Below are 18361 nucleotides of genomic sequence, written 5' to 3'. Positions count from 1 at the left end.
GGCTAACACATATGTCTTTGGAACATGGGAGGAATCCAGCGAACCAGGAGGAAACCCATGTGGTTATGGAGAGAAGATACAAACTCCTGACAATCAGCATGAGGAATCAAAGCCCAATCTGGCACCAGAATAGCATTACGCCAAATGCTATGCTACCGTAAGGTAGGAAAAAAGGTGAAATCTGAAGGGATTAGAAGGTGCATAAGATTTTTAATGGAAGGGATGCCTGTGTAGAAGTCACTGCAATTTAACATCGCAGGGGATGGGGAACAGGGTGAACTGGACTTGATGTGTGGTCAGACACAGCTGAGTTTTACGGATGGGTGTTGGAACTGAAAGAGAATTAAATAGGTGGGACTGGGAGCAAAGGCATGGATGAGTGGTTGGGTGCGATTGGAGGCAAAGGGAAAAATTACTGAGGGAAAGCTGGCAGACTTTTAACTGCTGATGAAAAAGGGTGCATGGCTCACAGGCAGCAAGCTGGCAAGGCTGTGGATTATCTGGCTCAACATTAATGTCTAGATGATGATGATGATGGCTACTGTCCTGGCACTGCTTTGACAAGGATGTGTTGGCATCTGTGGAATTCACTGCCACAGATGGCTGTGGAGACCAAGTCTTTGGGTATATTTAAAGCAGAGGTTGTTAGTTCCTGATTAGTCAGGCCGTCAAAGGATATGGGGAGAAGGCAGGCGAATGGGGTTGAGTGGGATAATAAATCAGTCATAATGGAATGGCAGAGCAGACTCAATGGTCTGAATAGTCTAATTTCTGCTCGTAATGTCTTATGGTGTTATGGAATGTTGGTTAGAGTCAACGGGCTGGCCAAAGGTGATTTTGTGCAGTCTGAAGCCATGTTTTGTTAAAGTAAGTCCAACTGTTAAACTGTAGAGAAGAAATGTCCTCCCCCTGAACCAGGATTATCAGGAGCAACACACAGAAAGACCATTAAGGCCCAACAGTTCACACAAACCTCTTGCTATCCCTTTTCACCTTACCCTATCAACACATCATTACACTCCTCTCTTCCTCAGTCAGTTCCCACAAGATGTCATTTCTGCATTATCAGTTCCCACAGAAAGCCATCTCTGCCATTGTCAGCTTCCACGGAAAGCCACTTCTGCATTGTCAGTTCTCACAGAAAGCCATCTATACATTGTCAACTCCCACAGAAAGCCATTTCTACATTGTCGACTCCCACAGAAAGCCATCTCTGCCATTGTCAACTCCCACAGAAAGCCATCTCTGCCATTGTCAACTCCCACAGAAAGCCATCTATACATTGTCAGCTCCCTCAGAAAGCCACTTCTGCATTGTCAACTCCTACAGAAAGCCATCTCTGCCATTTCCTCTTTGGTCTGATGTCATTGCCCTTCATTATTAGCAACATCTTAATTGAAAATAAACAGGCACACAAGAGAAAGATGATCATGCTAATAGTTCACCTCTTCTCCTTATAGTATTCCTCCAGCAATTTGTGTGTGTACTTTGTTGATGAACCAAACGCACAACACTAACCACCACTACTCTGTACCTACTGTGGTGGTGATGACTGTTGTGCTGGTTGGTAAACTGGCACAACGCTAAGAAAAGCTCAACACCATGATCACGTTAATCATTTTGCACTAAAACAAACTTTCATTTTGTTCTAATTGTGTTTTTTTATGTACAAATCATTTATAATTCATGGTAAAAACACAAACAACAGGAATTCTGCAGATGCTGGAAATTCAAGCAACCCACATCAAAGCTGCTGGTGAACACAGCAGGCTAGGCAGCATCTCTAGGAAGAGGTACAGTTGACGTTTCAGGCCGAGACCCTTCGTCAGGACTAACAAAGTCCTACGTTAGTCCTGACGAAGGGTCTCAGCCTGAAACGTCGACTGTACCTCTTCCTAGAGATGTTGCCTGGCCTGCTGCGCTCACCAGCAACTTTGATGTGGGTTGTTATAATTCATGTTTATGTTTTTCTTGTGAATGCTGTTTATCTGATGCTATGTGCCTGTGATGCTGATACAAGTAAGTTTTTCACTGCACTCGTTAATACATGTACTTATACATACGATAATTCAGTCAGCCTTGACTTTGACTTTGTTCAATCTCTAACCCCAGCCATAACCGAGATTAGAGGTACTCAACTAGTACGTGGACTTTTCAAAGCAGAAATGCAGCAGATCCTGCAGAAGCTGGAAATCCAGTGTATCACACACACAGTGCTGGAGGAACTCAGCAGGTCAGGCAGCATCTATGTAGAGGAGTAAAGAGCCAATGTTTCAGGCCAAAACCTTTCATCATGACCTAAAGCTTTGGAAGCATCCACTTCCTAATGCAGACTCAATCATTAACAAAGAGAAAATGGAACTGGGTTTACCATAACTGTTGTAGGTCTCTTCACTTGTTCCATGTCCATAGTCATAATATTCAGGGCCACTGCAATGTCAAAAACAGAGGATAAAGTGAAAAACAACTCCTTGGAAAACAGAAACTTGTATACTGATACATACATCATTATATATGTATGTATCAATTTAGTATTCTCTCTCAAAGTAAGTACCATTTTATTGACAGGACTGTTCTATAAGATGCAGTGCACTTATCACAGAAGTTGTCCATCTAAGGCACTGAAACTGTATTTTCTGCTCCTCTGGGTTAATGAGAACATGGACTGAGTCACGTGCAGCACTTACAACTTTAGATTCACCAAAAGAACTTTGTGGATGATACCAGCTGCTTCCTGACCTGGAAGCTTTTGACTGTCATCAGCAGAACAGTTTGAATTTGACAGCATGGAGGTTCAGCTGGTACAAGTTATGGCTCAGATAGGTACAGCCTTTCCTAACAGGTCATTCAACAGGGAAACAAACTTTCTTAATCCAAACCTTGAATCAACTGGACTCTACCATGTGGTGGAGAGCCACACAAGTTCACTCGCTGGTTCTATTTGCAAGTTAGTGACTGCATTGTTTTACCAGGAAGAATCTACCGTGTTGTACATATTTGTGAACTCCATTATTGGATAATAACTTCATAACTGTAAGTAAGAACATCTGACTAATGAATTAATATAAATCACTGATTAATTTTATTAGCGTATTTTTTATGGGTGGGGGGGTAGACAACTTGTGTAAATTGGTCTGTTTTTTCAGTCAGCAGAGCTCAGTCTCATTGTTCTATGATAAACTATTACCTGAATTTTGGGTTGTTTTTAAAGCCCTTTGGCCTGGATCTTTCTCAGTGAGGGTGGTTCTGTGGAGCGATCTCTGTCTAGTTTTGTTCAAAACTGCTGAAGGAGGAACAGTCGGACATAGACAGTGAGTATACCTGAACGGACAACGTCAGGACTTGTGTGCACAAATTCTGAAGTCATTCAGCAAATGCGATGAAGACTCTCAGCCTGAAATGCCAACTGTTTGTTCCCTCCGTAGATTCTGCCTGGCCTGCTGAGTTCATCCAGCATTTTGATAACACTTGTATATGTGTATATCCAGAGAACAGGAACCATTTGGGGTAGAGTAGGTCCTCCCGGCCCTTTGAGCCAAGCCGTCCCAGCAAGCCCCCACAAACCCAGTTAACCCTAACCTAATCATGGGACAACTTACAACAACCAATTAACCTACCCAGTATGTCTTTAGACTGTGGGAGGAAGCCAGAGGACCCGGGGAAAACCCACGTATTCCATGGAGAGAAGATACAGAGACTCCTTGCAGAAAGGCACCAGAAATGAACTCCAAACTCTGGAACGTGCCGAGCAGTAATAACGCCACACTACCACGGCACATCAACATTATCTCAGAGTCCACCTCCCAGAGACGGCAGGCGTGTCACAACGTTCATTATCATCTCTTTGAGGAAAAGTTAAAATGTTCAGCAGGCCATTCACAACCTTTGACACCAACTATCATTTCGGGACAATTCCGTTGAAGCTTGAAGCAAACTGGTGAGTGCTATAGTATATTAGAGAGAGATAGAGAGAGAGAGAGAGAGAGAGAGAGAGAGAGAGAGAGAGATGGAGATGGAGAGAGAGAGATGGAGAGGGAGAGTGAGAGGGAGGGAGGGAAGCATGCAGCGTTTGGAAAATAGAGCCACTTGGAGGATGGCTGCCGGTGGTGGTCTGATGTAGACGGGGTGTGTGAGGTCTCAGACTGGAGAAGAATCAATATCACCGTGCTACTGAGCTGGAGGTCGTCTCAGAGACTGAGGGGGGAAGCAGCATTTAAGGCCAAGGAAGGAGCTATTCAGAATGATCAAAACATACAAAAACATGGAACATTACAGCACAGTACAGGCCCTTCTGTCTATGATGTGCTGACCCTTTAACCTACTTTAAGATCAATCTAACCCTCCCCTCCCATACAGTCCTCCATTTTTCTAACATCCTTGCACCTATCTAAGAAACTCTTAAATATCCTCAATGCATCCGCCTCTACTACCACCCATGGCAGCAGGTTCCATGAACCCAGCACTCTCTATTTAAAAAAACTTAACTCTGACATCCCCGCCATACTTTCCTCTAATCTCACCTTAAAATTACACTCTCCTGTGGACCCCAAGATCCCTTGTTCCTCCATACTGCCTAACATCCTGCCATTAATCCTGAACTCTGCCTTCAAGTTCCAACATGCACAGTGTCAGCTGTATGCCTTATCATTGAACCAACAAGGGCATAGGGTTAAAAGTTGCAAGGTCATGTCCGAGATCAAACCACCAATACTGTGCCAGCTTTTTAAAAAAATTGATCTTAAAAAGCAAAATAAAGGCATGGTTCCAATTCCACTGCACATGATCGAGACACTGGATGAATCTGCCAAATTAATTGTATTTCTCAGAACTATTCCTTCCTTTCTGCAGTGGACACAAGAAGTTTGGACTCGCAGCAGGAGAGGGAAGCAGCTAGAACAATATGACAGGGAAGTTGAGCATGTATCAGTGTGACTATGAGGTTGACAAAGCTTCTCAGCTGTTGGTCACTACATTGGATATAGTCTATCAGTAGAACGGTAACCAGCAGGGCTGTTCGTGCCAGGCTCTGGTCAAACATATTAATGAAAACAGGAAGAAGGCAAGTCAATGACTATACTTCACCAGGAGTTTGAGGAGATTTGGTATGTTGCCAAAGACTCCAGCAAATTTCTACAGATGTACTGTGGACAGCATTCCGACCTGTGGTATCACCATTTGGTATGGGGGTCCAATGCAAAGGACTGAAAGGGGCTGCACAGATTTGTAGACTCAGCCAGTTCCATCATTTTCAAAAGGTAGTATTTTACAAAGGTGGCATCCGTTATTAAGAACCCTCATCATCTGGGACGTGTCTTCATTTCAGTGCTACCATCAGGGAGGAGGTACAGCAGCCTGAGGACACATTCAACATCTTCCGCGCCACCATCAGATTTCTGAAAGCGGTCCTCGCCCTTCCTCTTTTGCACTATTTATTTAAGTTATTTCTTATCGTGACGTATAATATTTGTTAAGTCTGGCACTGCACTGTTGCCACAAAATGTCAAATTTCACAAGATCTGTCAGTGCCAGTAAACACAATTCCAATTCTGAATGGCTGCAAATCACTCTCACAGCCTGATTACAGCTGAGACTGGGTCTTACTATTTGGTCCGCACACAACCCATCGCTTTCCTAGTGCTAGATGTCCACAAAGGCAGGCTGCCAACTGGCACTTTCCAGGACGCAGGAGCATGTGCTGAGGGATGCACTAAAGCTTGGTGCCCCACCTCAAAGGCTTTGTCAGGAGGGACCATGGTGAAGGGTCTGATCAGCATTGGATTGAGGCCTAGGTTCTGTCTCAAACACTTCATAAATTCATTCTGTTGGCTAGGCAGGGAAGGACCAGAATGCAGGGTTCTTCTGCTACTGGAGAGGTAGGGGCTAGGTTGGGTGAGGAAGCCCTCAATCATTGTGGAAGTGTACCACACCAGAGGGCAACATGAGTGGCAGCAGTACAGCAATAGAACAGCACTGAAAATATTACCATGAATGTAAGAATGCAAAGCAACTGCATGGTTAATTCTTGTAAATATTTTTATGATGAATAGAACTAGTTTTGATAAAAATGATGCATTCTGTAAGAGAAAACAAGAATTTGTATTCTGTTTATTGTCTGAAGCTACGTGTCTGTGATGCTGCTGCAAGTTTTTCACTGACCCTGTACCTCACCGTAGTTGGGCACATGACAATAAACTAGACTCGATGTTGCACACTGAACTTCATATTGGATTAATTTTTCAAATGCAGAGAAAGGCAAGTGCTGGTTGCATTTCCAGCACATACTATGGTGAATAAAGAATATTTATGGAATAAAAAGTTTAAGCCTGCCCTTCCCGTATGAGAGTGAACAGGGTCAACTCTTCACTGAACTTTCTGGGCTGTAGTGACCCAGTGACAGCTTGAGGCTCCTGCCCTGTCCCCCCCTCCCCATTTTCTAGCAATGCCAGTTTAGGAATTTCCACTAGCATCACAGTGAGGCAGTGGCTAACAGCCCCACTCCAGAACCAGAAACATTCAGTTGGGGCTGACTCTCCTGGCATTAGGGCTCTGCACTCACACAGTAGCTCAGTTCACATTTACTGTGACCTTAATTTAATGAATCTTCCCCGGCCAATATCTATCCGAAAGAGAATCAGAATTAGATAGGTTTATTATTTATTTATTGAGATTCAGCGCAGACTGGGCCCCTCGAGACATGTCGCCCAGCGATCCTCCAATTTAATCCTAGCCTAATCACAGGGCAAGTTACAATGACCAATTAACCTACCAACCAATAATCAAAATTATCACCCAGTGTAGCCTGGGTGAGTAACTGCAGTACGCTTTGTAGACAGTATCTCTACAAAGGCAGAATCAGTTTGTTATCACTGACAGATGTTGTGAAATTTGTAGTTAGTATATGTTTCTTATTGTAATTTATAGTATATTTTACGTATTGCATTGTACTGCTGATACAAAGCAATAAATTTGACGACTTACATGCGCACACATTTGCCGTACATAAATAAATAAGCAGTGCAGAGAGACAGCAAAGATAGCGAGGTTGTGTTCATGGGTTCATTGTCCACCTGACAGCAAAAGGGAAGAAGCTGTTCCTAAAACATTGAATGTGTGTCTTCAGGCTCCTGTACCACCTGACTGATGGTAGTAATGAGAAGAGGGCATGTCATGATTGGTGGGGGACCTTAATGATGGATGCCGCCTTTTTAAGGCCTTGATCCTTGATGGAGCGGAGGCCAGTGCCCACGATGGAGCCGGCTGAGTTTGCAGTTCTCTGCAGCTTTTTCCCAATCCTCTGCAGTGGTCCCTCCATACCAGATGGTGATGCAAGTCTGGTCACCATCAGCGGACCCTCAGTCAACACCACTGAAAAATGGATTATCAAGTGGTTACAGTATTGCACAAAAGTCTTTGGCACACACATGTATATGGTTAAGCGCCTAAGACTTTTGCATAGTACTGTAGTAAGTTTATGTATTGCACTGTGATGCGGCCGCAAAAAAAACAAATTTCATGACGTACGTGAGTGATAATAAACCTGATTCTGATATGGATTACTATTGCAGACTGAGAGTGGGGAAAAGGGGACAGAGAGAGAGGAATCGTGGTTGGGAAAAGGGGAAGGGAGAGGAGAGGGAATGGGAAGTACCAGAGAGACATTCTGTAATGATCAATAATTGGAATCAAATCATCATGCCTGGTGTCTCAGGGCTGGGTGTGTCTGCACCCACACCACCACACCTGCCCCTCCTGACACTCCTTCTCTGCCACCTGTCCCACCTCACTCCACCCTCACCATCCCACCACCCTTTGCTCCCTCCAGATTTACAGTCATTCTCCGCTCCAGGTTGACAAATACAGTACTGTGCAAAAGTCTTAGGTACCCTAGCTATATATATGTGCCTAAGACTTTTGCAGTGTTGTAACCGCATCACCTTTGATAGGATCTTGCTGTGCAGAAAATGTCAGCAGCGTTTCCTGATATAACGAGAATGATTCCACATTGTAAGCACTTCACTGGTTGAAAAATGCTTTGCCATTTCTAGGGGAGTCATTGCAAACATTAGAGAAACCATAAGTTCGTTTTCTTTTTTGTGGCCTTAAGAGCTCTTTTCATTTGAAAGCACTGAGAAGAATCAAGCCCTCCAAAGGGAGAAACTGAAAGCAAGAAGCTTTGCTCTTCACTGATGCAGTCTGTGAGAATAGGAGGAGTTTTCCTGGGAGCGGATAAGGAAGGAGATTGTTCTTTGAAAGGACTGACTTCAAAGGGTGTAGATAAGGTACTTTAGTACAACTACTTCAGCAGCATACATTCTGGTGCCATTGGTGAAGTGAAGAGCCACAGACAAAGTAAATAAGGAGGAACTGCTTCACTGACAGGGGTGCATAATGTGTAAATAGCATGAGCACCAGGTGAGAGAAGACACAGATTTCCACACAGTGAGTTATTATAACCCAGCATGTACCAATGGACATCAACCTCCAAGATTACCTTGAAAACTGCCTTTTCCAAAAGCTCCGTTCTGGAAAGCACATTGGAGCTCGGAATCAGGTTTACTATCACTGATATATGTCATGAAATTAGTTGTTTTGCCGTAGCAGTACAGTACAATACATTAAAAATACTATAAATTAAAATGAGAAATACAGAATACAGTACATAGAGAAGATAAATACGTAGTGCAAGAGGAGAGCAAAGGTAGTGTTCGTGGGTTCATTGTCCATTCAGAAACCTGACGACAAGGCGAAGAACCTATTAAAACAAAAACTTCACACCATCTTATAAATTTCTTACCCCAGACAGTTAATCTGATCAACCTTTCCAGTTAGCCCCTACCCCCACCCCACCCCCTCTGTCTATTAGCTCAGTCACTGTACTGCACTGAAAACACTTTAAACCACCTTTTAAAAATGTTTACATTGCTGGTATTTATGTATTTATGCACATTTGATTCCAAAACTGTACTTTAATTTCTAACTTTGTTTTTTAAATATAATTATTTATTCTTTATACCTGCTGAATCATGTTGCTTTTTTAGCATGTCATATCATTAATAATTTGCTGATGACACCATTGTTGTTGACCAAAACAAAGGTGGTGATAAATTGGCATACCGTATAGAAGTGAGATTGAAAACCTGGTTGAATCAGAATCAGATTTATTATCACCGGCGTGTGATGTGAAATTTGTTAACTTAGCAGCAGCAGTTCAATGCAATACATAATAAAGAAGAAAAAACAAATAAATAAATACATCTTATTCAGTATATGTATATTGAATAGAATAAAAATCGTGCAAAAACCAGAAATACTGTATATTAAAAAAAGTGAGGTAGTGTCCAGGGGTTCAACGTCCAATTAGGAATCGGGTGGCAGAGGGGAAGAAGCTGTTCCTGAATCACTGAGTGTGTGCCTTCAGGCTTCTGTACCTCCTACCTGATGAAAACAGTGAGAAAAGAACATGCTCTGGGCGCTGGAGGTCCTTAATAAAGGTCGCTGCCTTTCTGAGACACTGCTCCTTGAAGATGTCCTGGGTACTTTGTAGGCTAGAACCAAGATGGAGCTGTCTAAATTTACAACCCTCTGCAGCTTCTTTCGGTCCTGTGCAGTAGCCACCCCCCCCCCCCCATACCAGACAGTGATGCAGTCTGTCAGAATGCTCTCCACGGCACATCTATAGAAGTTTTCGACTGTATTTGTTGACATACCGAATCTCTTCAAATTCCTAATAAAGTATAGTCATGTCTTGCCTTCTTTATAACTGCATCGATATGCTGGGACCAGGTTAGATCCTCAGAGATCTTGACACCCAGGAACTTGAAGCTGCTCCCTCTCTCCACTTCTGATCCTCTTATGAGGATTGGTATGTGTTCTTTCGTCTTACCCTTCCTGAAGTCCACAATCGGCTCTTTCTTCTTACTGACGTTGAGTGCCAGGTTGTTGCTGCGACACCACTCCACTAGTTGGCATATCTCACTCCTGTACGCCCTCTCGTCACCACCTGAGATTCTACCAACAATGGTTGTATCATCAGCAAATTTATAGATGGTATTTGAGTTATGCCTAGCTACACAGTCATGGGTATGTAGAGAGTAGAGCAGTGGGTTAAGCACACAACCCTGAGGTGCACCAGTGTTGATCGTCAGCGAGGAAGATATGTTATCATCAATCCACACAGATCGTGGTTTTCCGGTTAGGAAGTTGAGGATCCAATTGCAGAGGGAGGTACAGAGGCCCAGGTTCTGCAAATTCTCAATCAGGATTGTGGGAATGATGGTATTAAATGCTGAGCTATAGTTGATGAACAGTATACTGACGTAGGTGTTTGTGTTGTCCAGGTGATCTAAAGCCGTGTGTAGAGCCATTGAGATTGCATCTGCCGTTGACCCATTGTGGCGACAGGCAAATTGCAAAAGGTCCATGTCCTTGCTGAGGCAGGAGTTCAGTCGAGTCATGACCAACCTCTCAAAGCATTTCATCATTATAGATGTGAATGCTACCGGGCGATAGTCATTAAGGCAGCTCACATTAATCTTCTTAGGCACTGATATAATTGTTGCCTTTTTGAAGCAAGTGGGAACTTCTGCCCGTAGCAGTGAGAGGTTGAAAATGTCCTTGAGTGCTTCTGCCAGTTGGTTGGCACAGGTTTTCAGAGCCTTACCAGCTATTCCATCAGGACCTTCTGCCTTGCGAGGGTTCACTCTCTTTAAAGACAGTCTAACATTGGACTCTGAGATGGAGATCACAGGGTCATCAGGTGCAGCAGGGATCTTCACAGCTGTAGTTGTGTTCTCCCTTTCAAAACGGACATGGAAGGCGAATACCTCCACACCAACAATCTCTCACTCGACATTAGCAAAACCAAAGAGCTACAGGAGGAGGAAACTGGAAGTCCATGAGCCAGTCAGCATGAGGGGATTGGATATGGAGAGAGTCAGCGACTTTAAATTCCTTGATGGTATCGTTTCAGGGAATCTGTCTTGGATGACGCCTTTAATCCAGGTCACGCTCGCTTCTCACTGCTGCTATTGGGAAGGAGGTGCAGTAGTCTTATGTCCAAAACCAGCAGGTTCAGGAACAGTTATTTCCCTTCAACCATCAGGCACCTGAACTGGCCTGGATAACTTCACCCACCTCAGCTCTGTACTGATACCACAACCTATGGACTCACTTTCAAGGACTCTACAACTCATGTTCTCAGTGTTATTTATTTATTTATCTATCTATCTATTTACTGTCATTTTCCTGTATTGCTTAGTTTGTTTTCTTTTCCATATTGGCTGCTTGTCTTTGCTTGTGTGTAGTTTTTCATTGAATCCATTGTGTTTCTTTGTATCAACTGTGAAAGCTCCCAGGAAAATGAATGTCAAGTTAGTATATGGTGACATATACGTACTTTGATAAGAAATCTACTTTTAACACATTGCAGCAAATTCCTTATATATCTAATTGTATATGACAAATGAAGTTGATTCTTGAGTCTTGAAACAGTTGTTTGTGGGGGTGATTAATAATTAAAAGATAGGTGGAGGGTAATGTTGAGGAAACAGAGAGCCTGCAGAGATACCTAGATAGTTTAGGGCAGTGGTTCCCAACCACCGGGCCGCAAAGCATGTGCTACCGGGCCGCGAGGAAATGATATGATTTGGCGATATGAGTCAACTGCACCTTTCCTCATTCCCTGTCACACCCACTGTTGAGCTTGAACGCACGCGAGGTCATTACCCACGCGTCATCCATGTCAGTGCGGGAACTTGCAAATGACAGCAGGCTAAAACATCTCTGCCGGCATTCTGGATCAAAGTCAAGGCTAAATATCCTGAGATAGCCACGAAAGCACTGAAAACATTGCTTCCATTTCTAACATATCTCTGCAATGAATGCAACAAAAACTAATTTGCGGAATAGACTGGACATAAGGAACCCCCTTCGAGTATCGCTGTCTCCCATCACCCCTCAATGGCACCGTCTTGTTGCAGGGAAACAAGCCCAGGGCTCCCACTGATTCAGCGATATTGGTGTGTTGCAATGATTTTATATGTTCATACTGGGAAAATATGTGGTGTGTTTAATATCAAAACGTTACTTAAAATGTTATGATGCTATTGACTTATAAGTGACTTATATAACCATATATCAATTACAGCACGGAAACAGGCCATCTCGGCCCTTCTAGTCCATGCCGAACGCTTACTCTCACCTAGTCCCACCGACCTGCACTCAGCCCACAACCCTCAATTCCTTTCCTGTCCATATACCTATCCAATTTTTCTTTAAATAGTAATATCGAACCTGCCTCTACCACTTCTACTGGAAGTTCATTCAACACTTACTTCAAGCTCCCCGGTCCTCCCCTGATAACTGGCTTATCCCTATATTCATGCGAGGAAAATATGTGCTGTGTGTTTATTATTAAACCCGTTAGATAAACCCTTTTAGAAACGAAATTGAGTGTATTAGCCACTTATCACCTATATTCTGGTTGTGATTAACACCGCACCCCCCCGAACAGAATCGGCAAAACGATTTGTAGAAAAAAATCAGCACGTACACGCTTGCGCAAGTCACGCATTGCACTGGTGCCTGCGCAAGGCTTTGTAGTAATTGTAGTCCTTTCGCGGTAAACACAACGTGTTTCACTGCTACTCTTGTCCGTTGGCAACCCTACTGCCCACCTCCCCCACCGGTCCGCAAGAATATTATCGATAACAAACCGGTCCATGTTGCAAAAAAGGTTGGGGACACCTGGTTTAGGGGAATGGGCAAAGAAGTGGCAAATGAAATACAATGTTGGAAAGTGTATGGTCATGCACTTTGGTGGAAGAAATAAACAGGCAGATTATTATTTAGATGGGGAGAGAATTCAAAATGCGGAGATGCAAAGGGATTTGGGAGTCCTTGTGCAAGATACCGTAATGGTTAACCTCCAGGTTGAGTCGGTTGTGAAGAAGTCCAATGCAGTGTTGGCATTCATTTCTAGAGGTATAGAATATAACAGCAGGGTTGTGATATTGAGGCTCTATAAGGCACTCGTGAGACGACATTTGGAGTATTGTGTGCAGTTTTGGGCTCCTTACTTTAGAAAGGATATACTGACATCGGAGAGGGTTCACAGAGGATTCACAAGAATGATTCCAGGAATGAAAGGGTTACCGTATGAGGAACATCTGGCAGCTCTTGGGCTGTATTCCCCAGAGTTCAGGAGAATGAGGGGGGATCGCACAGAAACATTCTGAATGTTAAAAGGCCTGAAAAGATTACTTACGGCAAAGTTACTTCCCATGGTGAGGGATTCTAGTACAAGAGGGCATGACTTCAGGATTAAAGGACGTCCATTTAGAACAGAGATGCGGAGAAATTACTTTAGTCAGAGGATGGTAAATCTGTGGAATTTGTTGCCATGAGCAGCTGTGGAGGCCAAGTCATTGGGTGTATTTAAGGCAGAGATAGATAGGTTCTTGATTAGCCAGAGCAACAAAGGGTATGGGGAGAAGACAGGGGAATGGGGAACACTGGAAGAATTGGATCAGCCCATGATTGAATGGCGGAGCAGACTCGGTGGGCCAAATGGCCTACTTCTGCTCCTATATCTTATGGTCTTATAGAAGACCTTATGGAAAACAAGAAAAAATCTGCAGATGCTGGAAATCCAAGCAACACACACAAAACACCACACACAAAATGCTGGTGAAACGCAGCAGGCAAGGCAGCATATATAGGAAGAGGCACAGTCGACGTTTCGGGCCGAGACCCTTCATCAGGACTAACTGAAAGAAGAGATAGTAAGAGATTTGAAAGTGGGAGGGGGGAGATCCGAAATGATAGGAGAAGACAGGAGGGGGAAGGATGGAGCTAAGAGCTGGAAAGTTGATTGGCAAAAGGGTACAAGGCTGGAGAAGGGAGAGGATCAAGGGACAGGAGGCCCAGGGAGAAAGAAAGGTGGGGGGAGCCCAAAGGATGGGCAAGGAGTATAGTGAGAGGGACAGAGGGAGAAAAAGGAGAGAGAAAAAAAATTAATAATAATAAAAAATAAATAACGGGTGGGGTATGAAGGGGAGGTGGGGCATTAACGGAAGTTAGAGAAGTCAATGTTCATGCCGTCAGGTTGGAGGCTGCCCAGACGGAATATAAGGTGTTGTTCCTCCAACCTGAGTGTGGCTTCATCTTGACAGTAGAGGAGGCCCTGGATAGACATATCAGAATGGGAATGGGACGTGGAATTAAAATGTGTGGCCACTGGGAGATCCTGCTTTCTCTGGCGGACAGAGCGTAGGTGTTCAGCGAAATGGTCTCCCAGCCTGCGTCAGGTCTTGCCAATACATAGAAGGCCACACCGGGAGCACCAGACGCAATATATCACCCCAGCCAATTCACAGGCGAAGTGTCGCCTCACCTGGAAGGACTGTCTGGGGCCCTGAATGGTGGTGAAGGAGGAAGTGTAAGGGCATGTGTAGCACTTGTTCCGCTTACAAGGATAAGTGCCGGGAGGGAGATCGGTGGGAAGGGATGGGGGGGACGAATGGACGAGTGAGTCGCGTAGGGAGCGATCCCTGCGGAAAGCAGAGGGGGGGGGAGGGAAAGATGTGCTTAGTGGTGGGATCCCGTTGGAGGTGGCGGAAGTTACGGAGAATAATATGTTGGACCTGGAGGCTGGTGGGGTGGTAGGTGAGGGCCAGGGGAACCCTATTCCTAGTGGGGTGGCGGAAGGATGGAGTGAGAGCAGATGTGCGTGAAATGGGAGAGATGCGTTTGAGAGCAGATTTGATGGTGGAGGAAGGGAAGCCCTTTTCTTTAAAAAAGGAGGACATCTCCCTCGTCCTGGAATGAAAAGCCTCATCCTGAGAGCAGATGCGGTGGAGACGGAGGAATTGCGAGAAGGGGATGGCATTTTTGCAAGAGACAGGGTGGGAAGAGGAATAGTCCAGGTAGCTGTGAGAGTCCGTAGGCTTATAGTAGACATCACTAGATAAGCTGTCTCCAGAGACAGAGACAGAAAAATCAAGAAAGGGGAGGGAGGTGTCAGAAATGGACCAGGTAAATTTGAGGGCAGGGTGAAAGTTGGAGGCAAAGTTAATAAAGTCAACGAGCTCAGCATGCGTGCAGGAAGCAGCGCCAATGCAGTCGTCGATGTAGCGAAGGAAAAGTGGGGGACAGATACCAGAATAGGTTTGGAACATTCCATAAAGCCAACAAAAAGACAGGCATAGCTGGGACCCACAGGGGTGCCCATGGCTACACCTTTAGTTTGGAGGAAGTGGGAGGAGCCACAGGAGATATTATTATGAGTTAAGGACTAATTCTGCTAGACGGAGCAGAGTGGTGGTAGAGGGGAACTGGTTTGGTCTGGAATCCAAAAAGAAGCGGACAGCTTTGAGACCTTCCTGGTGAGTGATGGCGGTATATAGGGACTCGACATCCATGGTGAAAATAAAACGGTGGGGGCCAGGGAACTTAAAATCATCGAACAAATTCAGAACATAGGTAGGAAGAGATCGAACAAGGGGGGATAAGACAGTGTTGAGGTATGCAGGAATGAGTTTGGTGGGGCAGGAGCAAGCTGCACACACAAAATGCTGGAGGAATTCAGCAGGCCATGCAGCATCTGTGGAAAAAAGTACAGTCGACATTTCGGATCGAGACCCTTTGGCAGGGCTTCATGGAGGTGTATGAAATCATGTGCGGCATAGATAAGGTGAATGCCCACACTGTCGGGGTAAGACAGGCTAAAACTGTAGGCGGCATGGTAGTGTAGTATAGTGTAGTGGTTTACAGTGCCAGTGTTTGGGATTCAATTCCTGCTGCTCTCTGTAAGGAGTTTTTACAGTCTCCCTGTGACCGTGTGGGTTTCCTACAGGTGCTCCAGTGTCCCCCCATATACAGGTGGGCATGCTGTGTTGGCTCTGGAAGCCTGGTGACACTGCGGGCTGGCCACCAGCACCGTCTTGGCCATTGACGCTAACGATGCATTTCACTGTATGTTTTGATGTACATATGACAAATAAAACTAATCTTTTAAATGGAGATTTGAATAAAACTGAACAAGTTTATCCTCCTTGAATAGCACTCTCGACTTCAATGAAGGCACAGGCAAGGTTGCAAAATTTCAAAGCACAAAGGGAGAATCACAAGGCTTCCAATAAGGAAGCTTTTCAAATATGGGAGAAGGTGGAATAACAAGATCAGCACTGAACACTTCGCACAAAGGTGGTGGATGTTAAGTTAATTTAAAAGTTTAAGTCTTTAGTGAGAGTTTGTCAAGCAAGTGTTATAGTCTGATAGACTAATACAGTACAGAGGCAGGCCCTTTAGCCCAATTGACCCAAGCCGACCACTGAATTCTCCTTGCCAGCCCCAGCTTCAGTTATAATCCTTCATGTACCTCTCCAAATGTATCTTAAATGTTGTAATTACTGCAACATTACCCACAGAAGTAGACCAGTAGAGTGCAAGAGCAGGCTCTTCAGCCCACAATGTTGTGCCAAAATGATGCCCAATTATACAGATCCCTTCTGCCTGCACAATGTCCTATCCTTCCATTCTCTGTGCCTATCTATGAGCCTCTATCATATCTGCCTATATCACCATCCATGGCAACAAATTCCAGGCACCCACCACTCACTGTGTAAAAAAACTAGTCCCGTACACCCTCTTTACAGTTATCCCCTCCCAGTTTAGATGCAAGCCCCCTAGTATTAGGGCCATGTTAGAGGACTCTGTCAAATGGTCAAGCTATAGCATCTGTAGTTCAACATCAGAAAGACAAAGGAGATGGTGATAGACTTTAGGAGGACTAAGCCTGCACTGCTCCCTGTTACTATTGACGGTGAGGAAGTAGATGTGGTGAGGACCTACAAGTACCTGGGGGTGCACCTGGATGACAGATTTGAGTGTAGCACCAACACAGAGGCTGTGTACAAGAAGGGCCAGAGCTGCCTCAGAGGCCCTTTGGAGTAAGCAGACCTCTCCTTCACATATTCTACTCCGTCTGTTGTCGCCAGTACAATCTTCTATGCAGTGGTGTACTGGGACAATAGCACCAACACGGATGATGCCAATAGGCTCAATAAACAGAATAGAAAGGCTGGCTCTGTTATAGGAGTCAAACTGGGCACCCTGGAGGCTGTGGGAGAACAAAGGATCCTTCGGAATATCCTGGCAATTCAGGACCATGTTTATCACCCTCTGCATACCACTTTGACTGAACAGAGGAGTACTTTTAGTAATTGACTAAGACAACTGCACTGCTCCAAAGTGTGCTATATGAGGTCATTCTTACCCTTGGTCATTATGCTCTATAATGAGTCAACCTATAGCCAGGGAAGTGATGACCCCCTCCTGTTAGACTGTTTCTGGTAACTTAATTTTTATTCTTTCTTACTTCTCTAGTATCTCTATATTTGTATATCTGCACATTTGTAATGCTACTGTGATACTGTAATTTCCTTTGGGATTAATAAAGTATCTACCTATTAGACAATAATTGTCACATGGCTTAATTGGGCACCCAGAGCTCAGAGTGACCAGATGGGCCTGCAACCGTGCTGTACCACTGAATAAATAAATAACTTCCAACCCCGGGAAAAAGATGCTGGCTGTCCAAGTACGCTTCACAGAATTATATACATTTTTGTCTGGTCTTACCGCAGCCCCTGCCTCTCCACAGAAAACTACCCTAATTTATCCTTCTCCTTATAGCTCATGTCCACTAATCCAGGCAGCATTCTGGTAAACCTCTTCTGTACCCTTCCCAAAGCCACATGGACTAGCTTACACTTAACTTTGCAAAACGTTCCTCATAAAAATAGAAAACAGTCGTGTTTACATGTCAAATGTGCACTGAAAAAGAAGCCATGAATAATTTAGTGCTTGAGTAATATCCACACATGAAAAGAGGATTCAAATGATACTGATCAGTTTTTAGAGTCCCTATATAATGAGAGTGGAAAATGAAGAATAGTCATTGCTGTAACAGTGTTATAAATATCTTTGCTTGGAAATTCAAGTCAGGATTCCTAATGTTCATCCAGAGGGAACCAATTGCCTCAGAATTTGAATAATAACATACTTTCTAACTTTTTAAAAATGTTCCAATATGTCAAATGTAATTCAAAGTAGCACTAAAGCATCAAGTAATGTGTCCACATTAATTGCCAGCACTCAAGTTATTTGCTTAGGATTGCAGGCGTTTCACAAAGCACAAGCATACAGCGGTACCTAAATCAAGAGCATCACATAGCACAACCCTCTAGGTATCACATTACTAAATGTTAAAGGTGTTCCAGATGGTAGGTACAGAGAAACTATTTCTTCAGATGAGAAAATCAAGGACGTACATTCAGTGGCCATTTCATTAGGCATACCA

The 18361-nt window shown here is 44.2% G+C and overlaps 1 protein-coding gene across 3 annotated transcripts in view; it reads right to left on the bottom strand.

Annotated features, from left to right (window-relative positions):
• The window catches only part of khdrbs2 (KH domain containing, RNA binding, signal transduction associated 2), a 545499-nt gene that overhangs the window by 60567 nt on the left and 466571 nt on the right, over positions 1 to 18361 (bottom strand). For all 3 annotated transcript variants that reach the window (XR_011889050.1, XM_072278088.1, XM_072278072.1), the window contains exon 8: positions 2372 to 2430. Coding sequence is in view for 2 of the 3 variants with exons in the window: in XM_072278088.1 (XP_072134189.1) it covers positions 2372 to 2430 (59 nt within the window). In the remaining variant the exon portion in view is untranslated. The remainder of the gene's footprint in view (positions 1 to 2371; positions 2431 to 18361) is intronic.

The sequence above is a fragment of the Mobula birostris genome, chromosome 2, assembly GCF_030028105.1.
Source record: "Mobula birostris isolate sMobBir1 chromosome 2, sMobBir1.hap1, whole genome shotgun sequence".
Classification (NCBI taxonomy): Eukaryota; Metazoa; Chordata; class Chondrichthyes; order Myliobatiformes; family Myliobatidae; genus Mobula; species Mobula birostris.
This window is presented reverse-complemented; position numbering and strand designations above follow the sequence as displayed.